Source organism: Manis javanica, chromosome 2 (assembly GCF_040802235.1).
Source record: "Manis javanica isolate MJ-LG chromosome 2, MJ_LKY, whole genome shotgun sequence".
Lineage (NCBI taxonomy): Eukaryota > Metazoa > Chordata > Mammalia > Pholidota > Manidae > Manis > Manis javanica.
Genome location: NC_133157.1, coordinates 181,265,851 through 181,288,328, shown reverse-complemented (window position 1 = coordinate 181,288,328; position 22,478 = coordinate 181,265,851). Strand labels below are relative to the sequence as shown.

General features: G+C 40.9%; 1 protein-coding gene across 3 annotated transcripts in view; it reads right to left on the bottom strand.

Annotated features, from left to right (window-relative positions):
- The window catches only part of SDC2 (syndecan 2), a 104,372-nt gene extending 82,214 nt beyond the window's left edge, over nucleotides 1–22,158 (bottom strand). The window contains exon 1 of one of the 3 annotated variants that reach the window (XM_017657863.3): nucleotides 21,538–22,158. In XM_017657863.3, coding sequence (XP_017513352.1) covers nucleotides 21,538–21,597 — 60 coding nt within the window. In that variant the 5' untranslated portion in view covers nucleotides 21,598–22,158. The remainder of the gene's footprint in view (nucleotides 1–21,537) is intronic. The other 2 variants (XM_036995452.2, XM_073229857.1) reach the window with 2 other exon arrangements.
- Between the last annotated feature and the right edge of the window lie 320 nt (nucleotides 22,159–22,478).

Sequence of the window (22,478 nt, the reverse complement as noted above, 5' to 3'; positions counted from 1 at the left end):
ACAGTCTATTTTTACACTTATCTAACATCATTTTGAAAGACTTTGAAACATTTCTCCATGATGGTGCCTTAAGAAATGATAGAAAGGAAACTGCACTAAATTATATAATACTTTGTAATTTGAGAATTTTACAAAAAGTGTGGAGGGGAATAACTTGTTAAGTCAGCTTTATGATAGTCAAGACTAGAATCTGGGAATTAGAAGAACTATTTTTATCCCGAGGAAGTAGTGCATGCTACACCCTGGATTCAGCCACCATTCACAAGAGCCTTAAAACTGTTTCCCTCTCTCCACCCCCCAACAAGGTTTTCATCTCCATCACATGGGGTCCCACTGGGGAGAGCTAACCAGAGGCTCCACGCTCCCCGCATTTAAATCAGGGTTAGAGTACTCACTGCTGCTGCTCAAGGGCTCTGCAGTGAGGATGTCTGAATGGATTTTTCTGAGTGTGGGCTGCTTGTTGTGTGTGCACTTTTAGGTGGAAGTCATTAAAATCAAACCATCAAAATCATTGTAACAAATTAGCAACACAAGGCAGATTCCCACACTTCCTGACCAAAAACTGTAGAATGGAACTCCTCCAAATGTTCCGCTTGAAGACTTTGCCAGACTTCAGGTCAAAAAATTTAGTGGATTAGAACTAACAGCCTAAGAGGTGAACCATATTATTCTTAATTATTATTCTCACTATAGTAATGAACCAGCTGTGAACAATTAAAAGCCTATAGATATTTCTAAATTCCCACAAACCCAAGAATAAAATTATGGTATTTCTAGAAGTTTCAGCTATTTATCTGTAGTTAACTGCTCTCTAGGTAAGGCAGGCTCTCCAACTTTATCCACAAAGCAGAAGTGCACAGAGTCACAGCAAAATCTTGTGTTTTCCTTTTTCCATGCCATACCTTTCATCATTAAAAACTAAAATAACCAAGAAACTTTACAATGAGCATAAGACTAGGCTTTTTATACCACTAAAGTAAATAATTTAGAGAACTGGTCACTTCAATCCCACCATTTTTTGCTTCCCAGCCTCTTTTTGCCAGAATCAGGAGTAAAATTGAGGGAGTTAATAGATGTGTCTGTATTCTTCAGTTATTTGGATAGTAACATACCAAAAATTTTAAAGGACTGGCCATGTCCACAAATCACACCATTTCAAGCTGGCTGGGGGAAAGCAGTAGGATCTTGTCAAATTCCTTCATTTTACAGCTGAAGAAACTCAAGCTCAAGAATCCACATACAGGGTGATGGGCATTCCGTGCTCATGAAGTTCACTTAGCCAAGTCTTTACTGGCAGGGCTAGGCCAAGGCCAGAGAGATGTAAAATGTGCTTTACCCCAAAACAGTCTGAAATGTATTCCATCTCAGGAAGAAGAATAAAAACAGTGAACCAACACTTTGCTACCTATTGTTTGTATTCCTGCCAAGTGAATTCAGCTGAGGCTTGAGGCCAAGTCTCCTGATGGAGTTAATGTCTTAAATTCCTACTTTTTAAATTTGCCCCATTTCCTAGCGACCTATTTTAAAGCCAAAAGAAAGACTTCTATCACAACCAAGTTCACTTTAATTTTCACTTCTATGTGTGCATTTATACACATACACATATATTTACATACAAAAATATGTACATATAGTACTTCATATAGACCATATGAATACATGGAATAAAACAGAGTCCAGAAATAAATCCTTACATTTTTGGCCAAATTATTTTCCACGAGGATGTCAAGACAATAGGGAAAATTGTCTTCTTTTAACAAAATGTGTTGGCACAACTAGATATCGCATGCAAAAAAAAAAAATTTGAGTTGTACCATTTCACCACATATGCAAAAATTAATTCAAAATGAATTATAAACCTAAATGTAAGCTAAGAATCATAAAACTCTTAGAACCCAGAGGAACTCTGCAACCTTCAGTTAGGTTTCTTACATATGACAACAAAAGAAAAAGAAAAAATAAGGCATCATAAAAATTAAAAAACTTTTATGGGTCAGAGGACACCGTTAAGAGAATGAAAGGCAACCCAGAATGGGGGAAAATATTTATGAATTGTCTATCTTATAATGGACTTGTATAAAGAGCTCTTAAAACATAATACTAAGACAAATTTTTTAAATGAGCAAAAGATTTAAACAGACATTTCTCCAAAGAGGGAAATACAAAATGACCAATAGGGACACAAAAAGATGCTTAACATCCCTAAATGCAAAACCACAATGAGATGCCACTTAACACCCACTAGAATGACTATAATCAAAAGGGCAGACAAGTGGGAGGGAGGATGTAGAGAAACTGGAACTCTGGTTTCAGCCACTTTGGAAAACAGTTGGACAGTTCTTCAAAATGTTAAACAGAGTTACCATATGACCTAGCAATTCCACTCCTGAGTACATACCCAAGAGAAATGAAAGCACATCCATACAAAAACTTGTACATGAACCCTCAAAGCACTATTAGTAATAGCCAAAAGTTGAAACAAAAGAAATGGCCATCAACTGACACATGGGTAAACAAATCGGTAAATTCAAACAGTGGGAGACTATTCAGGAATAAAGAGAAAGGCAGTATTGACACAGGCTGCAATACACATAAACCTTGAAAACATTTTTCTAAGTGAAAGAAGTCAGTCACAAAGGCGCACCTACTGTATGATTCCATGCATGAGATGTCCAGAATAAGCAAATCTAAAGAGACAGAAGGTGATAAGTGCTTGTGCAGGATATGTTGGGGGTAGAGTGAGAAGTGACTGCTAATGAACACCGGGCTTCTTTTGCAGGTAATGAAAATATTCTAAGATAAGATTGCTGTGACTGCTGCACAACTCTGTGATGACACTAGAAACCACTAACCTGTACACTTTAAATGGGTGACTTTTTGTGGTTATGTGAGTTCTACCTCAAGAAAGCAATTTAATATTGTCTACATATATGTACATCAGCTGCAAGTAGCATAAAAGAAATGACAGTGTTTGACAGTCATCCTATTACATGGCCAAATAAATTTTTTAAACGAATAAATAATTTCGAGATAATGCCTGGGATGTTTTGATCCTGAGCTCAGCAACAAATTTTGCACTTTGTAAAGAAACACAAAGAGAGTGAGCATAGAGGAGTCCACAGAAAATCACTCCAAGCTTTCTAGTCTCTCAGCACAAAGCAGTTATTCTGCAACTTCAGTGAGTTTAGATTACATTAAAAGGCAGGGTTTAGGGTAAGAACCAAGAATATACATTTTAAATTAATCCACATCTGCCCTCCTCACCAAGATAATTTTAATACAGGCAGGGTGAAGACAGCAGTGTGCACAAGAGACCTCTCAGCCAGGAACGGCCCCTCTCCTGGGGCAGCCGGGGATCCTTCCAGCAGTCCCAGGGCAAATAAGCAGCAAACTGCTAGGTGTGTTGGAATCGCTGCTGGGCAGCATTCTCCACCTGACTCATAGTAACTCTAGCCATCAATTTCATAGACATTTAGATTTTCAAATTTGAAAGTTTGTGGATGTCAGCTGTTGGAAGAGGAGGTTCATCAACTCCTTGGGACCCCTAGAATACAATACTTGAGCTACTCACAGCTTCATGATCTTCTCTGGAGTTTAAATAGAACTGTTAGATTCCAGGACCGTAAGACCATAATATCCAGGGTATAATACTCAGAGCCTAAAATGGGGGAAAAAATCTCTGCTGGGAATTGTTACCACAGAACAAGGCCAGCTGGCCTTCACACTCCAGTTGTTTCCTGCCTCTAACAGGTGGACAGTTTTCGCCTACTGTGAGAACTTTACTCCTACTCCAACTCCAGTTTCCCACATTCAAAAGCAACTTCCATTCTCCTATCTAGAAGGAAGAAATCCGAGCTATCTAGCAGCTAGTTGGAGGGGCATCTCTGAGAGGAAATGGTTAGTCATGACAGATTACCGCATTCTAACTGACAACTAGCCAATTCACTTGGCTGGCAAAGGAGATGAGAGAAGAGAGCACAATGTTAAAATCTGAACTGGAATTTTAAAAACTTTATTCCAAGGTAGTTGGTAGAAAATAGAAAAAGTAATTTCCTTGGGAAAAAAATAAAAGCACAGCAATTACAGAACTATAGGGTGTTTAGCTGCAGACATCCATGGGTTTTACAAATGGGGAAATGGAGGCAAAAGAAGTTGAGTGATTTGCTAGAGGTCATAGCTGGTTACTGGCAGAGAAAGGACCACTTGTAAGAACCCAAAGCTTCTGGCTTCCTGTCCAGCATTTTCTTGCTTTATCCAGACAGAAGAAGGAAACACCAAGCGAGTGCTACCTGAGCAAAAGGAGAGGGAGAGAAGTGGCTCTTTCTAGGGTCATTTGCCCATCATTTGGTTCAGTGGTGTTTTTCACAATGGTTGCCTATTCCTCATAAGGAAAGCCCTGTGCTATGACCCATGGGTCACGGGTGATTTGACACAGTATGACTAGCCTCATCCAGTCTAAGACTACTTAGTCCATGAGCAAAGTGGTGGAGGAGTGACAGCTTGGGAGGCTAAGATACCTCCCAAAGCCTTGACAGGCTGGGACAGTGGTGCCCTCCCTTGATATTCATGCTGGCTTAGAGACCGTCTGCCTCTCACCTCTGGAGGCTCTCTTCCTTCCTCAAGGCCACTCACTGTGACCTGAGTTTGCCTTATCTCCCAGGGACACACAGCAGTCAAGCTGGCTGTTCTACCTGATGAAGTACCTATTAGGACCACTTCAAGTTTGAGGCAGTGTCAAAATTCAATAGTTTCACTATCCCCTAAATGTAGCAAATAGAACTCTTGCCATCAGTGTAACAGAAAGTTAGTCCTAGGATGCCATACTCCTCCAACTAAGGGCAAGAAATGATGTCTAGTCTCAGTCAGACCAAGCTATCAGGAAAGGAAATAAAATATAAGTTGCTCAGCATTTAAAATACTGTAAGAATAAAATTTAAGGTTAGAAGGAAGCTGTAAATGTCAGCTAATCTTCCAGCATGCTGATGCTTTGAATCTCCCCTAAAGATCCACCCAAAAAGGGCCATCCAAACACAAGCTTGCTTTCCTCCAGGCATGAGCCCTCACTATTCCTGAAGTCACCTATTCCATCTCTAACTGAATAAAAGGAAAACCTGACTAAAAGGCAATCAAAATCTGTCTCCTTAGAAGAGTCTGTCCCTTTCATTTCTGATTGCCCAAAAGAATATACAATGCAGGAAGACACAGTGTCAGATGTAAGTTATTACATTTTATATTCCTGGTGATGGCTAGATGACAATACTTTTCAGAAAATGTTTGTTTTTTAAAATTTCCTGTAAAAAAAAAACTGAACCTCTTGCACATGTAGAATGCTAGAAGAAAGTTTTATATTAAATAGACTAAAAGGCTCTCCTGAATGAATACTAAATACATCTGCAAATAGTTCATGGCATGGAATTTGTTTGAATATTCTCGATTTTCTATATTTATACCTCAAGGCACAAAACAACAAAAGCAGCCTGGTAAAGACTCACAAGAGTAGTAATGCCCAAGAAAAAAAAAAAAAACACCAGGAGGCATCTCACAAATGCTCTCTTAATATTTATTAAATAAGCAACAGTGTTTTGGGTAAATCTTGTTAACATAATAGACATAGTTCTGAGCAAATGAAATTTTAATTCATTTATATTTGATGTGCCTGCAATCCACATTTTTATTAAGAGGACAATCATTATTCAGTTGAGAGGCTTAGAAATATCATGTTATTTTGAATATTAGGAATTATTTTCCTATCCTCAATGAAACTTTCATTACAAAGGCATTACATAGTATGCTTTTAGAATGCTCTGGTTGCATTTGAATTTAATTCAACCATTTATATCACTTCTTCTGAAGTTTGTAGAAAAGGTATATAGTCTTGGAAATCACCTCAAATCCTCTGTGCACTGAGAAAGGTATAGAAACATGTGTACATTAAAGGAAACAACATCTTGAGAATGAGAGGGTAAACACAAGTGAACTCATCATTTTTGTAATACTCATTAAAACTGATATACTAACAGCCTATATCTCTCTAACTGCTTAGCAGTGACAGAGGCAAACAATTTCATTAACTAAAAAAAAAAAAAATCATCTACCCATCAGACAAAAAGGAACTTTTCTTTTCCTTTATTCATATTCTGGATTTCTCCATGATCGAGCCAAAAAGTTCCTTTTCATTGCTTGAGCCAATTAGGATTTTTTCTTTCTTGCACGTGCAAGTGTCTTAACCGCTATCACTCACTTAATGATGGCCTATGGGTAGCTTTCTGCCTAATGGTCCTAGGGCTTCCAAGCAGTAGCTGTGGAGTCCTGCCTTTCCTCCCCATTAATGCCTGCTTCCCTGGGTCAATACCAGACAGAAGCCAAAGCAGCTGTTGTGCCCCTCACAGAACTTTCAAATTAAGGGCCTTCTAGGACTGATTTTGGTAACAGAAATTCAACTATTTCTATAGACTTTCACCAACTTAGGTGTGCTGATGAATCACTGGGAGTCTTGTTGAAATGCAAATGGCAATTCAGTAGTCTCAGGTGGGGTTCAAGATTCTGTATTTCTAATAAACTCCCAGGCAATGTTCATGCTGGTCTGACACCCATATTTTGGTCCTCAAGGCCCAAAGCCATGGCCTACAAGTCTGGCCACAGATTAGAATCAGCTAAGCAGCTTAAAAACAAGCACTGATGTGGGGGTCCCATACCCAGAGGCTCCCATTTAATAGTGCCTGTGCTGGCAGCCATGAGAACCACTGCTTAATAGCTCTCAAACTCCATCATACAACAGAATCACCAGGAGGGCTTTTTAAGACTCAGATTCCTGGGCTCCACCCCCGATTTCTGATTTGGTTAGTCTGCATTTAGGCCCAGGACCTAACACGTTCCAAGGTGATGCAGATCCTTCAGGGGCAGCCACACTTTGAGAACCACGGGCCTTAGGCTAGATTTGAGGCCTCCCAGAACAGACCAATTTCCACTGAGAACAAACACTTCTATCTGCAAACTGTATTATATCCATGCTCTGGTACATCTATCAGGAATATACTGGGAGGAGAGTAGAATTGACATTTTCACTGCCTTAATTTCTAACATGTCTACGTGCACGCTTACTACTTCGCAAAGACACACTTAACACTACTGTCACCAAAATAATAGTGATACTGAGTTTTATTCTACATATTACAGACTTGTGGGTTTAAAAGCCTATGAATCATAGAAAATGGCTCATTTCAACAGCTTGCTCAAAATAATCCTTCCAACTCTACTATAGGACAGACACATATTGAGTGGCAGTTGCTAAAGAGTCAGCATTTTAATGTTATCCTGCAGAGCAACTTCTAAAAGCTTTGAGAATTCTACTGTTCTCAAACAAGGACTTATTTCTCCCCCTGAGTCAATTAAAGATATCCCCTTTTATTTAAGGGATAGAAAAATTGTGTTTCAGAGTGGAATGGGGATAAACATACTCCCAAATTAGATCTCTGAAAAAAGTAAACTATGAATAGATTAGATAATGGGATGCTGCTTTTTCACTTAAGAATTAAGGACAACTCAGATGTCTTATTCACAGGACAGCCTAAAGCACCCTCTTTTCCACTTCAACTGGAAACAATATAGTTCCATGGAATTAATTCAGCTTGAACCAGGTGCACGTTGCTGAACTGAAGTACAGTTACAATAAGAGGGCCGTCATTAAGACACGTGTGTCTTCTACATGATCGGTAAATTCAGACAAGCCCTAAAACACATTTCCAATCTGTAAAACACACTCTTTCTTTTCAAAGCATGAACTCAGGCAAATCTAATAAGCTGACCAAACATGCTTTTCTGCAACCAGGCCAAGAGGACAAGCATCCTTTGTTCCACTGAGGAAAGTTTTTCAAAAGGAAAGGGAAAGGTTTCAGTAAAGACATTCTCAGATAATTTATACATATATAATCCTTTGTCTGAAGAGCTCTCAAATCTATGGTAATCCACCAACGTAATTATCAAAAAAGCAGGAGCAGCAGAAAAAAATGAAGGGCAGAAAAGGAAGAAGCTGGAAGGAAGCAAGCATTTCCCAATTCTATACAGCTTAGACTGTGATGGAAACACGTCAGTCCTAGGGTCCTAGGGAGCCACTGCTTTCCATGGAGCTGGGTCACCAGCAGTAGGAAACAAAATCTTACCTGCTAGCCTTCCCTTTAAGCTGGGGCAGACCAGGGCAGCATCCACAGCAGTGCTTCTCAAACCTTCAGGAGATTTGAATCAGCTCCTGGGGAGATTTTATAGCGAGCTGGGCCCCACCCCCATATTAGATTCTGATTTAATTGGTTCCAGGTGGTACCTGGACACAGATAGCTTTTAAAAGCTCCCCAAGTGAATTAATGTGCAGAGAGGGTTGAGAACCACTGATCAAGAACATGTCCTTCACTATCCAAAACTAAAAGTCATAGGTTAAAATGCCTCCTCTTTTTACCAAACCACAACTGCCACAAAAGTAGGAAAAGGAGGCAACACTTCAGCTTCTCCTTCTGTCTTTCCTGTAGGTCAATGGCGCCATCATTCTTCTCAGTCTCAGGTTCAAAACCTCAAAAGAGGATCCTTTTTCATCACCACATCTAATCAGTCATCTAGTTCAATCAGAATCAACTAGTGCACTCAACTAGTCTACATCCGGCACGCTTCTAAACGTGCAGCATCATTAATCCCCTAGCATCCCTCGGATGAGGCTACTGTGACCCATCTCCTTTTTATAGATGAGAAAACTGGCAGAGAAATACTCAGTAACCTGCCCAAAGTCATAACAGCCAGATACCAGCTGATACGGGATTCAGAGAGATTCCAATTAATTCTACTCCCTAGTTATTCCATTACCAGAATGAAGCTTGTGGAAAGAAACCATCAAAGTAATATGCGTTGATAAAGAAATCAGAATATGGGTGATCTAGACCATTAGGTCAACCCATGCAGAGGAAGGATCTGACATTTCACTGTTCAGGGTGCACCCATTAGACTTTATTAAAAAGTGGTTACACATTTAAACACTTTCACTGCTCTTTTGAAAGATTATAGTATCATGTCAGAGCTATTTAAAGCTAGAAAAACTAAAGATCAAACTTCTGCTGGGTCACATAAAAGGCAGTGTGAGCAAGTCACATCACCTAGCAGCTGTGAGACAGGATGGGAAGTGCCTGTCACAGCTCTCAGTAAATCGGTGCAATCATTTTCCATGTCACTGTCTTTTAATAAAATTCATTTCTTAAAAATATCATCCCAGAGACTTGTTTTCTGATAAACTATGATTCAAATATATTTATGTTATTGTGCTAGGATTTACAAAAGCAGTGTTTAAGTGAAAGCTGTTGTGGATAAAATGAAGGTTCTGTGGCCAGGATTCTCACCTGACCCTCATTGGCTAGCTCACTACACACGTGTGGGGAATACGCTGTTATTACAAAGAGCTCCGCCCAGTGCTCTGGGAGACACGGTGGCAAGGATGCAAGACTGGAGGAGAGCAGAGCAGAGATCTGCTTGCTGCATGAAGACTCGCTCTGAGTGAACGGGATTTTAGTGATTGACCTGCCACCGTAGACATAAAGTTGGGTATAACCCTTTCACTCCAAGAATGTTCTGCTGTCATTTCTTTGGTAACCCTGAATCCATAGTGAACTTGCCTGGGGCTGAAACCCATTGGCACGACAATGTCGGGAGAAAAGATGAACCTACATCCAACACTGGCAAAAAGAACTGAGCGAAAAAGCGTTTCTACCTGAGCCATAAGTTCCCCAGACTCTTCTTCTGGAAGATATTGACATATTTTTAGTGTAAAAAATTGAAGGAATGCTTTCTACCCCCAATCTACTATAGCAGCCTTTCCTCCACATAAAATGGAACATTCATTCATGAAGATTTTGCTTCTAGTTTTGATTCTCATCTCCAGGAAGCTTTTATCTCCTTTTCTGTTTTTAAGTCTCCACAATCTTCCTAAGATTTACAAATCATTTGACTTCAGTCCCTGATCTCTGTGAGTCTCCCACATCCCAGTGCTCCTAGCTCCCCTCCCGTAGTTAGCCAAAAGGTTCACAGACAATAAAGGAGTTGGCTGGGGTACAATTTTTGCTGAAAATTGAGAAATCATCAAACATCACTTAAATTATTTATTTTGCACAAAACACATTAACTACACTGATGTACACAGTACATACCATATAATGCATGTACCATTTGGTATTTCATTTATTCATCAAACATGTGCCAGAAATAAGTGTATTAGGTGCTAATCATTATAGAGAATAAGGGAGAAGAAGCCAGAAAGGGAATGTTTTATGGTAAGAAAAAAATACTAACAAATCAGATGGCCCAGGCCCAACTTATAACTCTACCACTAACTATGTGATCTTGGATAAACAGTCTCTCTAGATGTGTTTCCTTTAAAAAGTCAATTCTAGCTCAAATCCATTGTTACATATTAAAAAGAATCTGAAAGAATACAATGAAAACCATCCCAACACTTTTATACCCCTTTTACTCAGCAGCTAAGACTATTTGATATTTTTTTAATTTAAAGTTTCTTTATATTGACGTACATACAATAAACATATAATTCTTAGTGTATAGCTTGATGAATTTTGACATGTCAATTATTTTCTTTTATTTATCTTCAAAAAACTTTTTAATTTATCAAAGATAGTTTATGTACAATACTACATTGGTTTCAGGTATATAACATAGTGATTCAATAGTTATATAACATTATTAAGTGTTCATCCCGATGAATATAGTTACTATCTGGCAACATACAAAGATACTACAATATTAGTGACTATACTTCCTATGCTGTGCTTGCATCCCCAAGATTAATTTATATCTTAATTGGAATTTTGTGCCTCTTTCTTTATCCACTTCACCTATTTCACTCATTCCATCTCTCCCCTCCCTCCTGGCAACCATCAGTCTCTTTGCTGTGTCTATGAGTCTATTTCTGTTCTGTTTCTTTTGTTTTTTGATTCCTCATATAAGTGAAATCATAGGGTATTTGTCTTTTTCTGCCTGGCTTATTTCACTTAGCATAGTGCCGTCTAGGTTCATCATGTTGTTACAAATGGTAAGATTTCTTTCTTTTATATGGCTGAGTAATATTTCACTGTATATAATGACATGTAAAATTTGACACTCATATAACCACCCCCAGATCAAGATCTCAAACATTCTAATTTTTCCCCCTTCACGTGTCTCACCCATATTCTCATCCACTCCCCTGTGGCAACCACGAGTCTGTTCTCTGTGTTTATGAGTCTATTAAGACTATTTGATCCCAATAGAACACATAATAATTCAAGGTCCAGTTCTCACCTTTTTAAGAGCCCAAAGCACATAGAGTAAGTAGAATTAGTCTGGATAAAATGTAAGGTTTCCTTCTCCTCTGATACAAACATCAATAGATTATTCTGGTTCTAAAAAAATTTTTTTAATACTCAAGAATAGGTAGAGAAAAATATGAAAATCAAGTGTCTTCATCAAGAGAATTCTGATTTTTCTCCAACACACGTGCCACTTGAGGAAAGGTTTTGTATTTGTTTTTCTCAGAAAGCAATAACTTTTCTTCTAAGAGGTTCTTCTTATCCCTCTCAATTGTAGCGCTTTGGTACTTCGGATTGCTAGGTATGTCTAACTAGATTCAGAGAAAAACAAGCTGATGCATATTTTACAAATAATGCACATATTAAATATGGGTCAAGCCCATCTTCAATTACTCAAAGTAATCCAAAGGAAGATAATAGTTGCTTGAAGGTGGGTATCATGTCCTAATTTCTTTTAAACTTATTAAGACCAGCAAAGAATTTTGCCCTTGGTTGATGTGCAGTAACATGAGTTAACTATTAACTGACCACCTTACTAAACATACAAAATTTCATTAATCACTGATCAGAACAATTACAAAATCTGATCAATCTAATATAGGTTTCCTCTCCTATCCAAAAGTAGAGCATTGCTATGAAGCTTTTCATAAACTGAAATGGCATGAAATGAAGACACAATAACCATTAATTTACATGGAAAAAAATGTGAGCATTCCCAAACCCCAAAAAAGCCTTCTCTTTGGCTTTTCTGATACCTTAGGACACATCTTGCTAATGGATGCACAGAACAAATTCATATCAAGCACAGATGCTCACAGACACAGTTCAAAGCCCTGGTGGCTTGATTCGGAGATGCTGAGTGTAGTTCCCTTGGCAGGGCCATCTCATTGCTCAGGGTTCGAGCCGCCTCTGTAACAGTTCACTACAAAACAAACACTGAATGCAATTTCTGTTTTTTGTTCTTTCTCACGAAAGTAAAAATCCTCTTTAGATTTATTTCAGTTAGGGAAAACAAGTATGGAATGTAGGTGTTCCATAAAAGCAAAGTAGTGAAACGTTAAAACTTTTGAAAAGCAAGGGGATACCCGTATAATCAAAACAAAATACCACTCTTAACTGAATGAGTTAAGAAGTGGAACTTAACTGAAGTTAAGATTTTAATTCATTAGTAAACCTAACAGATAAATCACTTATTACAACATAAGATTCCAATTCCTTGTTTAAGCATTTTATGGTTATGTCCCAAGTACTATGTTAGATATCCATGTCGTAATTTAAATTTCATCTCAAATACAAGTTTGTTTTGAGCTCTAGCTGAGTGTAGTTCAGGAACCAGATGACAGGGGAAAGAAAAAGTATAATTCAGCATCATACCCTGCCTGGTAAAAAATTAACTGCTCTTAAATTTTTAAAAATATGTATGCCTTTGGTGTTAAGGGTCAGAATGCCAGTAAGAAACAAGAAACATGCATACATATTAATGAATATGTAGTATATTCCAGAATCACAAAACTTAAAGAAAGAAGGAAAGAGAGTCAAAAGTGCTTAAAATACTTATTATGGGTCAGGTTTTTTTTATTATAAGTTTTCAGTCATTACTGACACTAATCTTCAAAATGACCAAAAGTTTTACACTGAAAAACAAGCTTAGATAGACATGAAATAAGGTGCTCATACCAGAAATCGAACCCCAGTATATATGACTGTGAACTTTCAAGATCATGTCCTATATTACTTAATTTGGGAGAGCTCAAAACTGAAATGTGGCAATGCTAGCACTACAACTTCATATGAATTAGAATCTATATACATTACATACCACACTTTATTGCTCTGCCACACACCTGTCACCCATGCAACTAGAAACTGTTGCCTAACAACTCAGTCAACAGTGGTCTTTTGGTTCCTAAACATGTCAAGTGAACTGAGCAGTTGGCACAGATGTACTAACCCTAATATAGTAAGCCTTCAGTTAACCAGAGATTAGAGACCCTTACATTAACATTTTTATAATCATTTATCAAATGCTTTTCTCTTCATCTGTTGAGATGATCATACTGTTATTTCCCTTAAACTGTTAATACCTGCACTGCTTTTCTAAAGTTGAAACATTCCTTGGACGAACCTTACTTGGACTTAACCATTATTCTTTTAATAAGTTATTGTATTCAGTTTAATAATATTCTATTTTAAATTCTGGCACCTCTGGTCGTAAGTGAAACTGGCCCACAGAATTGTTTTCTTGTGTTCTCCTTGCCTGGTTTTGACATAGAATAAAGGTAAACTCATAAAATGAAAAAGAACAGCCTTCTATCATTCTTTAAACTGTGGAGCAATTATCTATTCCCTAAAGGATCAGCAGAACTTCCTTGTAAAATCATCTAGATCTGGTGCCACTTCTTTTTACTTAATTTTTTTGTTGAGATAATTTTAGATTCACATGCAGTTAAAAGAAATAATACAGAGAAATATTTTGTACCATTTACCCAGATTTCCCCAAAGGTAGCATTTAATAAAACTATAGTGAATATCACAATGATATTGACATCGATACAGTCTACCAATCTTGTCTACATTTCCTCAGTTTTATGTGTACGCATTTGTGTTTGTTCATATGTGTGTGTGTAGGTCTACACACTTTTATCACACATACAGGTTTGTGAATATATATTTATAGTATATACACATACACCTATTTATATAAATGTATTTAACTTAACTAGTTTTACTATGTATAGTAAAATAGTTTTATATCTGTCTACTGAAAGTTTCTAAGTTATAAATATTCTTCAAATACATTTTTAATGGCTGTTGATATTAAATGTATAGTTAAGAATCTTTTATTTAACCATTCCTATATGTTACTGTATACTCAGGTTGTTTCCATTTTTTCTTACCTATCATAAATAAGTAAGGCTTCAATAAGTACATTTGCCTGGCTATCATTATTTTTTGGATAGATTTGTAGGGGTAAAATTACTGAAAAAGATGGGCTTTTCACATCTTAACACTCATGGATTCACTCAGGCCCTGTAAGAAACCTTTCATGGACCAGAAATAATCAATGACATATTCTCTGACATTGCCCACATTTAGAGAAAAGCTGAGTACAAATACGTCCCCAGTAATTCAACATAGAGCTAGGTCACAGAAGAGAACTGTAGCCATGAAAAAGCAGGTTCAACCATGCATGTCCTGGGCCACCCTGTCAGCTGGAGCTTATCAGATGAGCCCTTACCATGTGCCAAGACCCTACACTTTAGGGAGACAGACAACCAGGAATTAGTATAACTGTAACATGTGATGTACAGCACAGATATGTCACAGGGTTAAAAGCTCCAACCTATTCTGTCTCAAGTAATCCTAGAAACCTGTTTCAGAATATTCCATGAGAAAACTGGGCACAGAAAGATTTTAAAAACTTGCCCAGGGTACACAGTAAGTGGATTCAAACCCAGGCAAGTCTGACCTCCATGCCCAGGATCTGAGCCACTCTCCCATCCTGCCTGCTCATGTAGATTCTTGCTTCTAGTCTTCCTAGCATTTACACTAGGTTCCAGGACTACAGAAAGGAACCAAAGGGAAGGCACCAGTTAAAGGTCCCTCCGTGGAAACAGAGGTCTGTGTCAGAAACCCAGGGAGGAGCCTGAGACCCCTCACTGACTTAAGCTTTAAAAAGCTCTCCAAATTACATCAACAAGTCATATCGTCTTCTGAAAGTGAGTTTCATCATATCAACTGGTCTTAATGATACATTGGCTGGTATCAGAATATATGCAGGGAAACACCAGGCATTAGATCATGATTATCCAGAGCAATGTATATAATCCCAGTACATGATGAATACTCAGTTCACGTTAACTGATTGCCATCAGCTTTTAGAAAAGACTTACTCTTCTACAATGTACATAAATTCCTTGCTTCAGTAATAAAATAATAAGTATTTGGCAGGCTCTTAATAATTATTTATTGATTAGGTTAATCTTAACATTTCTCCAATCATACTCTAAAGCATATAGGAAAAAAAGTAAGTATTAAAGTTCTTGTAGTTTATTCTATCATTTTGTAGATGGAGAAGTTGAGGGTCCTACAGGGATTAAGAGAACATGTGCAAAAACCTCATTTTTGACCTAAATATTATACAATTATTTTTACTGTCTTTATGTTTAATAAGAAATCATACAAAAAATACATATTTAACTTTTACTCTTTTGGTTAACAACTTGAAAAAAATAACTTTCCTTTAATAATTTCATGTGTAATTCTTACCATGGGACTAAACTCTCTTAATCGCACATACTCTTTAAATACCAGTATTATTTGTATTTAATATCTCTGTATAATCATAAGAAAAGAAAATAAACATCAAAATGCTTTGTAAAGGGCACATTTGCTATGTCTTTGTGACATTTTAACAGATGAACACAGCAGAGAAAAGACATGTGAAAACATGTCTTTAATAACATTTTTCTATAGGTTTGAGTCCAAGACTATGAATTGGCTCACCTCCACCATACCCGTTGGCCTCACTCTGCTAATATGAAACTCAAAAGGGAAATCTTCAAAGACTTCCAAGCTTCTCCCCTCTCCCAGTCCTACCAATTCTTTGAGATCCAGGAAAAACAGACATTCACAATTCTATTGCAACAGTGTCTTTTCCTATTCAGAGACAGTCACCCTCTAGCTTTGTGGCAAGACTAATTAATACTGCCCTATAAAGAGACTTGTCAAGACTCAAGGGGGATTTTTAATAGTGGGACCCGATGCTCAAGCTACTAGGAGGAGAAATTTCATGCATTTCTACTCTTAAATTAAAATATTCCCTTTCTCTGCCCGCAGCTCCCCAACATCCCCCCACCACCACTCCTGCCACTCATTCTAGATGAGCAGTGGCTCTCCAGCAGGCGATGCAGACAGCACTCTCTCAGATGAAGTACTGGAATGTCAATCCAGTGACAGGGAATGGGGAAGCAGGACTGTATACTGAGGATGTGTGGGACTGCACTTCCATGTCTGGCTGATTCTTCACAGCCACACTGCAATGTTGATGAAAATGACATCGAAACTGGCAAAGGAATGCCGGTCAACCCCCAGGGCTGGTTGGTTCAGAGGACCCCAGAAAGCGTGCCTTCTGTGGCCACAGTGAGGCTGAGCTTCAGCAGAACCAATTCACCCTGACCACCCAATCAATCCTGAACTCCTGCACTCAAACACAAATCATCCACAGGTGTATCCCAAGCTTAGCACTGCACAAAGGTGTGGAAACAAGGGCTCTCCTGTTGGATAGCATCAATCTTGATAGGAGAGAAAATTAACCTCTATAATGTCAGAGGGCTAAGAAGCCTTAATAACATCTGATTTTAGAGCCAAGAAAGTAAAGGAAGAAAAAAGCTACCTACTACCTTCTGTGCCTCAAACACCATGCTTATTATGCACCCTAATTTTATGCTCATAGTCATGTTATAAAGTCTTTCTCAAATCCAATTTTTACACTCACACATATGTATTTTTTTAAATGACTTGGAGTTTTAGCATCTTATCCAAGCCCTACTGCACTGAGTATGTGGCTAAGTACCACTATCAGAACCCAGACTTGTCTACCTCCCATGCCCAAGTCCTTTGAGTTCGACCTTAGTCCCCAAGGTCACATAGCTACTTACTTTTGGGAGCCCCACAACTGACACAAAATAGCAGTAAGGGGTAAAGTGTGCAATTCAGACCACTATTTCCCAAATGTGGCTGGCTGATTAGAATCATTTGAGATGCTTCATAAAAATACAGATTGCCCCCACCCCTTGCAGGCTACTTTTTGTGTAGGTCTAAGATGAGGCCCTGAAATCTGTATTTTTACATACTTTCAGTGATTCTGACCATCACTAGGCTTACTATTTACAGAGAAGGAAAAAACAAGGGCTGGACCAGTCATGAAAAGGCTATCTGGAGCTTGGATTTGAATCAACAGAATTTAAAAGGAGAAACACTGAAGAGATGGCTATATCCCTGGAGTGCTGGTGACAGCGAAACCAGGGGTTCAGGGCCAGGAGATGTGATGGAGAGTAATCACGGGGGGATAAGTAGGAAGTGGTAGTATTAGGGAGCATCTCATAAATCTGGTGGAGATCTTTATTCTCCACACCATTAACAACAAGGAAATATGGAGGTTTCTGGACCACAGGCAACTTGGTACAGGATAAATTAAACAGCTGGTAAGCATCTGGGCTAGGAAGGGTGACTACAAGGATGCTGACATGGAGGCACAAGCTGGTGAGGCCCCAAAACAGAAAGCACCGAAGGAAAAGCCATCTGGATCAGTAGGATGGGAGCTCCACAAAAACCGAAGGGTTCGTCTGGTTTGTTCATGCTTTATCCCAGGTACTTAATAGGTGGTGAATTAACTGTGTAATGAACAACAAAGAGGTGAATGTAGAGGCCAACTGGACATGAAGTCAACAAAGATGAATGAGTCAAGGATGTCTTCAAGATTCAAATCCAAAAGACTAGAATTAAGATGATGGAATTGGCACATGGACTAAAAAGAAAGTAAAAGCAGCTATTTCAGCAAAGACTCTTCTTCATTACTTCTTGCTTTTTTTCCTCTAAAACTTTATTTTGGCTTCTGGTCCTGGAAGGAATTAGGTGATTTTGAGATCATGGAATTTACTGTGGCCAGTGGCAGGAATGGCAGGTGGCAGGTTTCTGCCTTGGGAAAAAGAAAATGATAGGCAAGATCTTCTTGTCTGATTTTTAACAATAAAGGAGAGACAGTGTGATGAGAATCTACTCAAATGACATTCTTCACACAATCTACTGGATAACTGCCAAATGACATGCCACTACCACCGTGGCCTGATGGGACTCCCTGTAAATAACAGAGCTGCTTAGGCTGTGTGGTAGGATCAGTCTCAGGGCTTTGCCAACCTGGGGATACTCCAGGCCACCTGCATCTGACCAGTCAGGTCTCTGGGGGTTTTTAATGACTTCAGAACTAGTCCCACCCAGGAAAAAACTGGTCTTGTGAAATCCTTTCCAAACCAATGATTATTACAGGTGCCATGTGAATAACCATGTTATGCAATCCTTTGAATTTAGAGCACCACCAAAACTAGATACAACCAGATCCCAGGACTAGGAGTTAGAGGGCATACTCAAATTTCTTCTAGGAGACCCATCTCCCGTGAGCCTGATCTTGTAAGATCTTTCCTTCTTAAATGACATCTATTTATAGCCAATATCCAACTAACAGAGAAAGAACCCTTGTTTTATAAAATTCCCTAGCAAAAGTAATTTGTTTCATTATTAGAACAGCCAAAATATATTTTTAAAGAACTGCAAAAGATTATACAGTTCCAATTTTATTTTTCCTTCCAAAAGACTTTCCAAAGCCTGCCTTTCATAATACACTGAGAGGTAATGCACGGGTCCAAGTGACTTGACAGTTACTTTTAATTTATACATATCTAAGCATGGGTGTGAAATTCCACTAGTTCAAAATGCTCCCTTTTCTTAAACGTATTTCCAGTTCAAATTATGTGCTCCTAACAGTCTGCAATGTATTCTTTCTGAAAATAGAGAGTCATGGGAAAAAATGGATGGAAAAACAGCAGCATATCACTACTGCCACACTCAGTCAGTCTTTCCCCTTGCACCGGGTTCCCACAGTGGAAGACCTAACATGCCCGTGTAAAGTAGAATGCATCACCATGAACAGTCTGACCTGTTGTCTCCAGCCTCTGTAAAGGAATGGATACACATTTCTCTTCACAGCCAGCTTTAAGCCTTAGGTCCTAAGAACCTCTTTATTTTTCCCCAAGCTCAGAGCTCAGTATAAAACTCAAAAATTCACTAACTACAGACATTTTTCTTTTCTTCCTTTTAAAGAGAGGCTTAAGCTCAGATGATCACTACTAATTCCCAGCTGAACAGTTGCAATTTTCAAATTAAAATACAAAGTACTAGAAATAATGTGCTATACTGACTAAATATTAAAAAATTAAGACTTTCAACTTCACACATATTTATGCTCCTATACATGAAACATACAGAAAAGTCATTTAAATGTACTAAATTAGCCATTGTGGGCTTCGAAACAGCTTCTATGGAGTAGACTGACTCTTTGCCTAACAAAGACTCTGCTACTGTCTCCAAGTTGACATTTTAAATATATCTAATCACCCTTTTGGATATTCCGATGACTGAAAACAGTAACTACCTCAGTGAAGCAGCTCACTAGGAAAGCATCCAATTCTGGTTGGAAGTGAGAAATATCAGAACCCCAGTCAGAGTTCCAGGGAAAGGTGTCGTCAGGGAGGACAGTTCAGCCAAAAGCTTGCTTAAGGGAGCTCTGTCTGATTTATGCAGAATAGACACAGAGGCAGAACGCACAGTCTTTTTCTACAATCCTCAACAGTAACACTTCCTAGCAAATCCTAGCAAAAAAGGACTTCCTTAAAGTAACCATGTAAGCCTTTTAGGGAGGCTTCTCTTGAAAACCTTTAAGGAGTTTTCCCTTTGCCTTGTTTTGCAACAAGATGAGCAATGTTTTCCTGAAATAAACAGAATCTCTCCTTGTGGATAACATGCCAAAGTTCGTAACTGGCTACGAGGTGGCGGATCCCAGTGGATTAAACGGTCATTTGCTACAGAAAAATACTGCTAAAGTTCAGAGTTCTGTTTTTCAGCCTGATTACCCAAATTACTCATCTATTCTGACAATTCTACGTGCTCTCCAATCTCAAGTAACGTTTGGGGACCTGCTAGCATACACAGCTGCTCTCACACTGATGAAAACGTCCATTGGCTGCTCAGTGACAAAGCGGTTTCCCATTCCTAAATTGCTTCAACTCCAAAAAACCGAGAAGGGGAAAGTAACGTAACACTCCAAGGGTGGGGGAGAAAAAAGCTCACAGAACTATCCCTAAAGATGACATTTGTCTTCAAATAGTGCAGTTAACTGGAAAGAAGTCAAGTTACCGGTGGCAATGCGCGCAGAGAACGGGAGCTCAAGGACTGGAACAGCTACACTCCCAGGCCGAGGCCCCAGTAGGCACTGAAGCTGCTGGCGGAATCCGGGGTGTTTGGGCCTCCACTTAGCCGGACAAAGCTCTAGGGGTGCCCAGGTAGGGACAAGGGGAAGCCCAGGAGCCAGTTCCCTTTAGAGGGCGCTCTTTGGACGAAGTAGGGAGACAGGCTCCAGCCCCAAAAACACTACCCAAAGGAGAAACCAAGTTCCCAGTGCCGGGGTAGGAGAGGGAGGCTGCGTGCCCATTGGGCGCCCCGGCCTAAGAAACCTCTTCGGGCCTCGGAAACAGCCCCGCCAGACCCCGCGAGGCAAACGTGGCTGGAAACCTGGGTCCCGAGCAGCCAGGCGACCCGAGGCCGAGCGCATCGCACGAAGCCCGCCTCACCCAGCGCGCTTCGCTCCAGTGCAATTCGATTTTAAAATGTCCTCCTGCCCCTAAAGGCCTTCGGGCCGCTCTCGGCCACTCTTGGAGGAGGGGGTCACTTAAGGACTAGGATTCCAGCAGCCCGCGACCCAGAATATTCGAGCGCGTTCCGTGGCACTCCGGCTGGACCGCATTCTGCGCCTCCGGGGATAGCGTTTCCACGTAGTGCCTGCTACCTCGCCCCAGCCACCGGGAACATCGAACAAAAGAACTTCTGTAAACTTTCCTCTCCCGATACTAGCGGGTTTCTTAAACCGAGGCCCCATCTCCCCAGGTCTTGTATTCAATCAAGTAGGAAAGCTGGCGTTGGGGGGAGGAGGGGGAAGATGGTGTGTGGAGGTAGGGACCCTAAAGTTTCCAGGTGATCCCGGGAAACGCACGGAGGGGACGCATTCCCTCTCGGGCCCTTCCCCAGCTCTCGCTTCCGACCACCTTTTACCCCACTGGCCAAGCAACAAGAACCTTGCGGGGAGAAGAAGTTGGGAGAGACTTCAGGGACCTCTGCGGTTAGAAAAACTGAGATTCTCGCGCCCTCATCGCCAGGGACCACTGGGAAACTCCGGCGAGGAATGCTTTTCTGCGGGGGGTGGAAAGAGGGGAAGGGGTTGGAGAAGCAAGCGCAGCTGTCCCAGCGGATCCCCGGGAATTGCGCGCCAAGTCTGCGAGGGGATCCCCCAGGTGGCGCTCCCCGGTTCTCCGCGGGAGCTGCGGACCCCGTCGGCCTCGCTTCGGCGAGCGCTTCCCTCTCCCGGCCCACTTACCGACTCTGCCGACACGCAGGCCACCAAGCCCAAGATGAGCAGGATCCAAACGCGCCGCATATTCCCCGGGTCCGGCTGCTCCCAGCCGCCGTTTGCAACGAGGGCGACACGAAGCCTCCCGCCCAGCGCCCGGCGAAGCCCGCGCAGAAAGACCCGGAGCACAGCCGCCGCAGCGACCGCGGCTCGGGCTCGGATACTCGGGGGCCGGGCCGGGGCTCGCGCTCCGGGATCGGGGGCCTCGCTCGCTCTTCCTGCGCCTGCTCCGGGCGCCCGCGGATGCGCTCCGGGACCGCGGCGCCTTCTCACTTGTTGGTTTTGCACTCCCGACGCCGAGCTGTTGCTCGGGGAGGCTGTTCTCTAGAGCTCCTCTTGCTCCGCTGGTTTACCCCTCCGCGGACTCCTTCTCCGAGTCGCAGTTCAGTTTCTGATTTTGCAGAATAAATTAGATGGCTTGGAATCTAGCTGCAGCCGAAGTTTGGGGACAGAGCAGCGGGGGCGCGCAGTCCGCGCGGCGAGGACTCCCGGAGTATCTGGAGAGGAGTGCGTCGGGCCGAGCTGGTGGCTCGGCTGCCGGCTGCGCCCCTCCTCCTCTCGCGCCGCCGCCTCCCTCCCCGGGTGCTCCTCCTCTCCCGCTCCCTCCCTCCCTCGCCGGCTTCTCCGAGCTCCGCCGGGCGTCTTGGGGAGGAGAGGCGGCAGTGTGACTCCCAGCTAAACCCTGGAGAAATTCCTACAGGATTACGCCCCGATTGGCAGCTCCGGGGGCCAGTGGGCGCCGGCAGCTCCGCGCTGTGGCTGCCAGGGTCTGCTCGTCCGCAGTCAGTGCTCCCGGGCTCCACTGTTCTTTCGTTTTCTTGCTTCTGCCTTCTCCCCTCTCTTTTCCTCTCTTCTCTGTTTTCTTGTCTATTCACTTTCACTTTTCTAGAGAAAGATAGGTGAAACAA